We start from the raw sequence: 9,662 nt of genomic DNA on the forward strand, positions 1-9,662 counted from the left end.
GCAAGCTGTGCAAAAGGAAAAATAAAACACAGTATAAAAACTACAAATAAAAGGTACACACAGGGCGAGTGCTAGCCTTATAAACGAGGCGTCCCGCTCCAGGAACCGGCTACACTACATAACCCTCGCTGTACATTACATGGGATTACTATCCCCTAAACTAATCTACTAATGAGCCGGTGTTCAGATGACGACTCCTGCTGCTTCACACGGCCTTGCAGTTGCAGGGTTGCGTAGCTCCCGTTCCTGCAGAGCAGATGCTCTCTTCCTGAGTATACGCAGCTCCCCTCTGAAGTATGGCATTGCAGTCGCCCAGAGCGATCGCCACTGGATGTTTTTAAACTGACGGACACTCGGTCAAGACTCGCCCACCTGCCGCTTGAGGAACAGCACAGCCAATCACTTGCTGTCAACCAAACCTTCCCCTCTCCTTCCCCTCAACCAAACCTAGCAGGCAGCAAGTCTCAATGGAGCGCCCGTCTGTAAACAATAATCTAATCACAGAAAATCAACTCCCACAATGATACACAATAAACCCACTTCCACATACAAATTACACCAACACTAAATTCCCCATTGTGCAGGGCAATCGTGCTGCCACAGCCAGTTTTTGACTTTTCCTAAATATATGAATGAACCCTTTGAGTAGTAAGTTTTAGAATGTTTGGATGGGCCCACTGGAGTGAGTTTTTTTTTTAATTTCTCATATTTACACTCCTCACATCGACACATCTGTTGGTAGGCCTATTAGCAATTTATTACACAATGAAAATATGTAAACAACTATTTCTTATAGTAAATAAACAAAACAAATAAAGATGAATCGTTATTTTGTCATAGCGAAAGGTTTTGACAAAAGTAACAGGTACTCAATAAACAACGATCAGGATCAACAACACGTCCGGGTAAACACGTGGTGAGGGTGAAGGCAGTGAGGAAAATGTAGCTCAGTGATCCCTGTCACATTGTCTGAGCTTGGGCCACTCGAGGAAGGTAAATATTCTTCACTGATATTTTCACTAACGCCTGATTCAGTAGAAGAATTTAAATCGGAATTCAGTATAATTTCTCGTACTTCTTTCCCACAGAGCATTTCCCACCGTTTTCCAGACATTGTGGACATTTTTTGACTGGGTTTGGTGTGTGTAATTCTGTCGGTATCTGGCAGATGACGCAAGAGACCATTACAAGGTGTTACAGACACCTAGTGTTACAATATCAGATTATCAGCAGTTTTGTAGACCCAGTAATTGTAGTTCAAAATTCAAATTCAAAAGCTCAAAATTTGCATAACGTACCAGTACATTCATACTCCCTGGGGACCATTAATTCAATGACGTACCGGTACATTCGTACTACTCAAAGGGTTAAAGATTTTTGGCAGGGTCTGTCTCCACAGCTCAGGCACCCACACTAGGCAGCTCTGTGACAATGAAACAGAAGCTGGCTCTTCTGACCAAAACAGACCAAAATTATTTCATACGGAACATCACTGAAATCTAAAGGTGTTTTTTTTTGGTTTCTCTCTTGCATTCACTCGTGTCTTACAAGGTGTCGTGACTTATAGAAACTCTTCCCACAGTCAGAGCAGCAATGCATTTTTTATCATGTGTGAATTCGCTGGTGTTTTACAAAGTCTCTTGAATCACTGTAACTCTTCCCACAATCAGAACAGTGATACGGTTTCACTCCTGTGTGAGTTCGCTGGTGTGTTTTAAGGTGTCCTGACTGATTAAACCTCGTCCCACAATCAGAACAGCCATATGGTTTCTCTCCTGTGTGAAGTCGTTTGTGAACAACAAGGTATCCCGACGAACTGAAACCCTTCCCACAATCAGAACAGTGATATGGTTTCTCTCCTGTGTGAACACGCTGGTGTTTTACAAGATCTCCTGACTGAATGAAACTCTTCTTACAGTCTGAGCAGTGATATGGTTTGTCTCCTGTGTGAATTCGCTGGTGTGATACAAGGTTTGTTGATGAACTGAACGTCTTCCCACAGTCACAGCGATATGGTTTCTCTCCTGTGTGTGTTCGCTGGTGTGTTTTAAGGTGTCCTGACTGATTAAACCTCATCCCACAGTCTGAACACTGATATGGTTTCTCTCCAGTGTGAATTCGATGGTGTATTACAAGGGCTGCTGAATGACTAAACCTCTTCCCACAGTCAGAACAGTGATATGGTTTCTCTCCTGTGTGAATTCGCTGGTGAGATGCAAGGTTTCCTGACCGACTGAAACTCTGCCCACAGTCAGAGCGATATGGTTTCTCTCCTGTGAGTGTTCGCTGGTGTGTTTTAAGGTGTCCTGACTGATTAAACCTCATCCCACAGTCAGAACACTGATACGGTTTCTCTCCTGTGTGAACACGGCAGTGTTTTACAAGATCTCCCAAGTGACTGAACCCTTTCCCACATTCAGAACAGCGATACGGTTTTTCTCCTGTATGAATTTGCTGGTGTATTACAAGGGTTGCTGAATGACTAAACCTCTTCCCACAGTCAGAGCAGTGAAATGGTTTCTCTCCTGTGTGAGTTCGCTGGTGTGTTGCAAGGTTTTCTGACCAACTGAAACTCTTCCCACAGTCAGAGCAGAGATACGGTTTCTTTCCTCTGCGCGTTCGCTGGAGTATTCTAAAACCTCCTGACTTGGTGACACCATTCCCACAGTCACTGCTCGCCCTTGCTTTAGCTGCTATTCTGGAACCTGGAAAATACAAACAGGAGAGAAAGTCAGGCTGTTTCAAGTAGGGAATGCTGCAATTGTATCTTCCTCATTTTGTTGTTTCATAACCTTTTTCTACATTGGGTTATTAGCAAACACAGAACTGTAGCGTAGTCTCCACCAGGGAGGTTGCAATTACAGCAGGCGGATTTCTGGAGCCAGCATTATACTTCAGCCAATAGGAAAGCCATGAGTAAAAGAAATCAGGAAATGTACAGATTATCATCTCTTTTGTTCCAGATTGTACCCGTTTTGTCATAAGAAATGGTTGAAAGCTATATATTGTTGAACTTGTCTTTCAGTATGTTTAAATAGGTTTCTAGTTTACAACAAACACAAACTTCTGTAACCACAATATACAAAGAATAAAACAAAAGCAATAAATACATAAATAAATAAAACACATGTAGGCAAAAACATGAGCTAAATAAAGACACTAAAATGCAATCTCTCACTTAACTACCACCAAACAATTACACATGAATGATACAGGGTTCCCCCCCAGGAATTTTCAGTCTCCAGGGTGGCAGGCTAAAGCAGCTGGGTGGCAGAATGTTATAACCCCCCCCCCCCCCCCCCCCCGATCTTGTCAAGCATCAAGCAAATAGGCACAACTGGAATGGTGCTGGGGCCAGGATTAACACAACTGTTGTTTCTAACTTGGCTTCTTTTTATGAATACCTTCACAGATATTAGGAGAGTAAGCAGAAGTTCAATTTTAACAGCTCATTTTAAATGCCCTTGGTCGACATTTGCCAGTGTAGCAATGAGAGGTATTATATTGATTTGTATGGCACTGCTGAGATAATAGATAACATTTTGTTTTGAGACACAGGTAATAAGTACTATTGTGTGGGTAGTGAGTAATAAGTACAGCCCACACAACAGAGAGCTGCATATGAGGCCCACCATGTTAAACAGGTTGAGAACCAACTAACTGATCTTCAAACAAGCATACCTACATTTTAACAAGCATACTTTCAACTGTCAAAATAAAGCAGAACATGGCCCAGACCAAACCAAAACCTGCACAATCTGCTAATCACACTTTAAAAAACAAACTGCTATAAATGCTGTTAAACACTGTTTCTATAAAGTGAGATGAGCAGCTTACGCAGGTTTTGATTTGGTCTGGGCCGATGTCTCTTAGGATATTTAGGCAATGGATATCAATGTTGACAGAATTCAATTTTTTTTCACTGTTTTGAATCCTTAGCTTGCCTTCCGATTAATATTGAACCCTTGGGATAGTAAATACTTGGAATTTTAGTAAATTTTACCACTTGTTCGTTTTTGTAAGCTAGGTATCCTAAACATTACGACTCGTCATCCAGTCACTGTGCTCCACACATCACTTCCAACTCTTAACTTAAAGAATAATTCCAGCGTACAGACTTCCCAATCTTCAGAAAACAATAAGCTTGTCTTTACTTACATCCAATAATAGTCAGACGAGTGGAGAACCCTTAAAATACAGCAATATGTCTCGTGCCAGGAACTCCATCCAAGCACAAATGAATATTCTTCAGTGTAACTATTTTCTTATCATTATGTCTTTATATCCTTTAAGAATGTAAAAGGACCGAAGGATAGTGTCACTTTTATGATTTCTATGTATACAGTCTTGTTATTAATCTATATACGTATCAAACGGTATCAACGGTCAAAAACTGTATTCGCTCCTCCGCTTACAAAAACTCATTTACTTTCAAAACCGAATTCTAAAATAGCGTCATTAGCTATAAACAAAACTACCACTTGAGGGCGCAGTGCATAGAAAAGGAGCACATACCAATCTAGAAACAGTAATAATAATAATAATAATAATAATAATAATAATAATAATAATAATAATTACACATATCTAAATAAACTCAAATAAGAATACATTCTTTTTTATAATCAAAATACAAAATTCTAATTCGTTAGAATTTTTTTTTTTTATTATTAGTCATGTCTGCTTTACTGCGGAACGGCCCTTCAGTGCGATTCTAAAACTCAGATGTACAAGACTAGCGATCCCCTTTTTATTAGCAGTGACCCAGTTCTGTTTAAGAAAGCTCGATATCCCACATGGCGCTGCGCTGCTCACGTAAATGTCACAAACGCATTAGACGCCACATAAGCAAACAGACAATGCAAATCCCCTGTGTATTAATGAGAAGTCTATGTGCAAGTGCAGAATGCATTTCAAATGTGATCATACTCGGAAAGGTTTGCTTTAATAATAGAGGATGTTCAAAATATCAAGGTGGCTCGCAAAAAACAGCAAACCTAAAACTCACAGGCCTACAGAGGGGAAAAAGGGACGTACTTTCCATTGCTCAACTGGTGCAGGAGGTGGGTTCACTTCAGAAAACATAGCAAACCACCAGCACTGGGCAGGGCAGTGGGTTGCTGAGGATTGAAAAGCTCTCTGAAACAGCCCAATCCAGGAGATATCCTTCAGAAGCTTTGAAGTCACTGATTAAAACCAAAACAACTGCATTAATGACTGTTGACAATGTGACTGTTTAAGCTCTTCATTCAAGTATTCCAGTGAAATTGTGTCTGTTCATTAGGAACAACATTACAGAACGATAATTTCCAATCCAAAGATGACCATTCTGTGGCAACCTACACACACATTCAAGGTCTGTTCACATTCATAAGTCTGTTATTGCTAAACCAACAAAAAATAAACATGAATCTCTTCAGTTAAAAATCAAGGAAACAAACCCAGCGACAGTATTTTATCTCCTTTCAATGGTCTCATCACTGTGCCACATCAAATTTATAACGAGTTCACTTGTCACTCAGTACTATGCTTCAGCTCATTCTGTGGTATTTCGGCTTGGGGTCGTTTGCATTTGGAAGGACAATTTCTCTCGATAAAATTAACTCTCATGCAAACGGCACTGTAGGGAAGTCATTAGCAAAAGAGAGCAAGTTAAAAGGGACCCCGTTTTTCACTTTCTGCATGTAAACATGGCCATGGTCTCACTTCACAGGTGTTCATATTCTAATTGTTCTGATTATCTTTTACAATTCACATGTCAATGCTTTTAGTCACAAAGAACAGTGACCTTTCTTCACTTCTAAAGCAGTGGTTCACAGCCTGGTCCTGGGGACCCCTTGTGTCTGCTGGGTTTTGTTCCAACTGAGCTCTCAGTTACTTAAATGAACACTCAAGTGAACTTACAATTTGGTCGATCACATTTTTAAACTATTTTTCAGCTCATAAGTAGTTGATTAGATTTCAAGTTCTATTCATTTTCATACAGAACCTGAAATATCCATCTCTTTCAAATCATTCAACAGCTTTGATAAGGCAAATAGTTGAACTGAGTGTTTTTTGTTAAATTCGATTATGGTTAGTCAATAAAAAAGGTTTCTACCTGCAGTGACCGGACCAAGAAGTGATTAAACAGGACTCCGTTTCCATTGACTTACATCACACTATAGGGCAGCAGGGCTCTGGACTGTTCACTGGAGGGTTGTGGGTTCAATCCGAGATGGGGGACACTGCTATTGTACCCTTGAACAAGGTACTTTACATAGATTGCTCAAGTAAAAACCCAGCAGTACAAAAAGGGTAATTGTATGTAAAAATAATGTAAGGGCATCTAAGAAAATAACAGTAATCATACTGGGGACAATGTAATTGAATGATAATGGGAGTGCGACATTAACAGGAGTGATATTAAGTAGCTTGTAGCATAACCCATCTGCTCCCTGCCTCTCAGTCCTGCTGTGGATAATATGACACAGTAGAATGACGTCATCACAGCTACTCAGAGTTACTCACCTGCTGGACTGCACTCTGAATGGGAGCTCCCCCCGTCTTCCTTTCCACATCCTCGCATGCTGTTGGGAGAGCTGGCTCCCGCTCCAGCGCCCTGCACTCTCAGGCAGATTCTCTTCAGCACCACGCTACACGCCCGCAGGCGTACAGGACCCAGCGCAGGGGGGGGCTGCTTTCAAGGAAACGGGTTCTTCTGTCTGGCAGATCTCCAATTCACTGTGTTCAGCTTTAATCCCAGCACACCCCTCTGGCTTGATGCCACTGCATGGCATGATCTCACAGAGCTCCTGTTTAATGGGGAGGGAAGCCAGTGCAGATAACAGTGCAATGGGGACCACTTCAAGTTCAGGGAGCTCCTCTTTAAATCAGGTCAGATTCAGTCTTCACACTGTCCATGGCATCACACATGCTTCTGCTTAGTGGCTGCTGCAAGAAGAAAATGAAAAATGATTCAAAATGCTATGAAAGCTGTTTAAAAAGAGCGGCTATCTGGGTTTTTAAAAAGATGAAGTTCTCAGTCCCTGCATGTTGTTGCTGAGTAACATTCATGCAATTTTCACCCCCAGTGTTAATATCCAGACAAGTTTTCATACTTCAAAAAAAGGAAAAGAAATTAAAGGTGCCCTGATAAGATTGCCTTGGCCAATACCGAGAGCCGATTCGAGTTTTGATTTTTTGTGTTTTACCTCATTAGACAAACAGACAGAAAGACACAGAGAGAACACAGACAAGCAGCAAGACAGACAGAATGCAAACTTAAAAAAATGTACTGTAGAAGAGATTTGATTTTAGCATTATTTAAAAAGATTGCAATTATGGAGAGCAATGACAAACCTGCCAGAGAAATGAAGTGCTTACATGTGATAAATAATATCCATCACCTATAAATGAGGCATTGAAGTAAAGAAATGGGATCCTCAAACACCAGGTCCTTTCCAGGCTGGAGCCGGCTTGAAAACGGATTTCTCACAGAGGAGAGACTATTCATTTTTTGATGAGGACGGCACTTAAGAAACACATCTCTGCATGTTAACAGCACAAAGGAAAGAAGCAAAGTTTGTGGGTTTGACATCATTACCAGGTTAATTGGCATCTACACAATACAATATATTTCATACATACCATTTCCAGCACCTCTTCTTTAATGGGACCTGGTCCTGCTGTCTGGGGGATCTCCAGTTCATTGCTCTCATCTTTAATACCAGGCACCTCTGACTTGATGCTGTCACATGGCATCTCCGGTTTCATGGGGAGGGAAGGCAATCCGGAGAAAACCAGTCTAATGGGGACGAGTTCAAGCTCAGGGAGCTCCTCTTTAATGGGGACAGATTCCATCTTCACACTATCCCTGGCATCAGACACGGGGGTTCTGCTGAGTAGCTGCAGCAAAAAAATAATAATGAAATGAGTAAAATTAATCAAATCAAAGACATTTAAGGGATTCACAAAATCTTACTAGCAGGGTGTCTTTAGTATTGAAGGAAGTGAGAACTGAACTTGTGTTGCAGGTAAAGGTAACAGAGGTTCAGCAGCAACTCTGTGCTCCCTATGTGGTGGAAGTAGTCAATAACCATATTAAGTGGCACCATTCTCTCAAGTAGCCAATCAGAATGCAGTATTTTGAACTTTAACTGGCTACTCTTTTAAACCAATCATATTTGTATTTTACCGGAAGTGCCGCCCCTTTTAACAATCCTAGACCATACCACCGCCATCTTGACTTGTAATTTGATGAGGATGCATCTTTGTTAGTGTTTTGAGAAGAGAGATTCATCTTGGTTTGTAATTGGATGAGAATGCATCTTTATTAGTTTTTTGAGAAGGGGGATTCATCTTGGTTTGTAATTGGATGAGAATGCATCTTTGTTAGTGTTCTGAGAAGGGGGTTTGTAATTTGATAAATCAATAGAGAATAATTTATCACTTACAGTGACAAAAAAAACTGGAAATACAAGCAGATGAAGAGATGTTGACAAAGTTAAAAAAACATGTTATTGTAGGAAATTAATATATATACACACACACACACACACATATATACACACACATTATATATGCCAAGCACAGACTACAATACAATAACATTTACAGTTTAAAATAGCATATATGCTTTCATTACTACCACTAAAAGGATCGCTTGTAACGTTACACTGGAACAATCAACCTTTGAGCACCAGGCCAACCCGGTATTCCCAGAATAAGAACAGGTTTCTACCAAAGACCCTTTAAATAATACTGTATAAAGTAGATGGCAGGAAGGCAGTTTGACAGCAGTAATAGGATTGCTAGGCTCGCTGGTTGCAAACAGTTTAATTTCTGTTGCACGCACAAGCATACACACGAATGGAACACTCAATAAGCACCAAGAAGCGCCAGTAACCATGGAGACTAATACTAGACCAGAGCGCAATAGGAGAGGGTTGAAATTAACCACTAAGATTGTGGCACAGGTAAGAACAAAAGAAAAAGAAAAAAACATATTTGCTAAATGACTTCAGCCACGCTACATACAGTAATGCGTATATGCAATCAATAAGGCAATAGCGTTTGAAAACAAATCCAATGCCTCGAATATAACAGTCTCGTACCCTGCTCATCAAAAAACAGGCCAACACAGAAAATAAACGTATTGTTAAGATACAAAAAAATAACCAAACGTATTTGTAATCCACAAAAAAAACAGGAAGCAAAATAAAACAAAAAATATCCCAGGAATCCAAAACACTGCTGTTCTTGAACCATCCAATAAATAATAATAATAATAATAATAATAATAATAATAATAATAATAATAATAATAATAATAATAAGCAATCAGCTTGATCTCCCCGGCCTGCGTGCTGGTCTGTAGGGGATCCAGTAGAACACGAGAGAAAGGAAAAGCCGGGATCGAGCAGCAGAGAAAACCAACAAAACACCAACAGGAAATATTCAAGAGCTAAACAGCAAGGGAGGAGAAGCAACAGCAAAGCTACTCTGTACTACAGAACGATTTTAAAACTGTACATGAAAACAAAAGCTAGTAAAAAGCATTACGCTTTCTAACTATGTAGTTTTACAATAAACAGAACTCGGTAAAGCCAACCTGAACACTTAAATATCCAGCAGCAAACCTTCAGCCATGAGCAACAGAGAGCAACCTCCCTGCAGGAAAA

The 9,662-nt window shown here is 40.3% G+C and overlaps 1 protein-coding gene across 3 annotated transcripts; it reads right to left on the bottom strand.

The window, feature by feature from the left end:
• Positions 1-1,548: 1,548 nt before the first annotated feature.
• On the bottom strand, positions 1,549-9,662 carry LOC131696735 (zinc finger protein 135-like). Of its 3 annotated transcripts, none has more exons than XM_059013340.1 (4): positions 9,593-9,662; positions 7,630-7,887; positions 6,511-6,933; positions 1,549-2,705 (listed from the first exon to the last, which is right to left on the bottom strand). In XM_059013340.1, exons 3-4 carry the CDS (start codon positions 6,566-6,568, stop codon positions 1,606-1,608), a joined length of 1,158 nt encoding a protein of 385 aa, XP_058869323.1. In that variant the 5' UTR covers positions 6,569-6,933; positions 7,630-7,887; positions 9,593-9,662; the 3' UTR covers positions 1,549-1,605. The 3 variants fall into 3 exon arrangements, with proteins under 3 accessions (XP_058869323.1, XP_058869324.1, XP_058869325.1); XM_059013341.1 differs by having other exon boundaries at positions 9,621-9,647; XM_059013342.1 differs by lacking the exon at positions 9,593-9,662 and adding an exon at positions 7,964-8,200.

This window comes from Acipenser ruthenus, chromosome 45 (genome assembly GCF_902713425.1).
Source record: "Acipenser ruthenus chromosome 45, fAciRut3.2 maternal haplotype, whole genome shotgun sequence".
NCBI lineage: Eukaryota > Metazoa > Chordata > Actinopteri > Acipenseriformes > Acipenseridae > Acipenser > Acipenser ruthenus.

What these genes read in the sequence shown, in the direction of transcription:
- LOC131696735 (XM_059013340.1), bottom strand. Translation starts at nt 6,568, where the DNA reads ATGCGAGGATGTGGAAAGGAAGACGGGGGGAGCTCCCATTCAGAGTGC. An exon ending in TTCAGAGTGCAGTCCAGCAG is followed by an intron (nt 2,706 to 6,510) that starts GTGAGTAACTCT and finishes TGTATTTTCCAG; the next exon opens with GTTCCAGAATAGCAGCTAAA.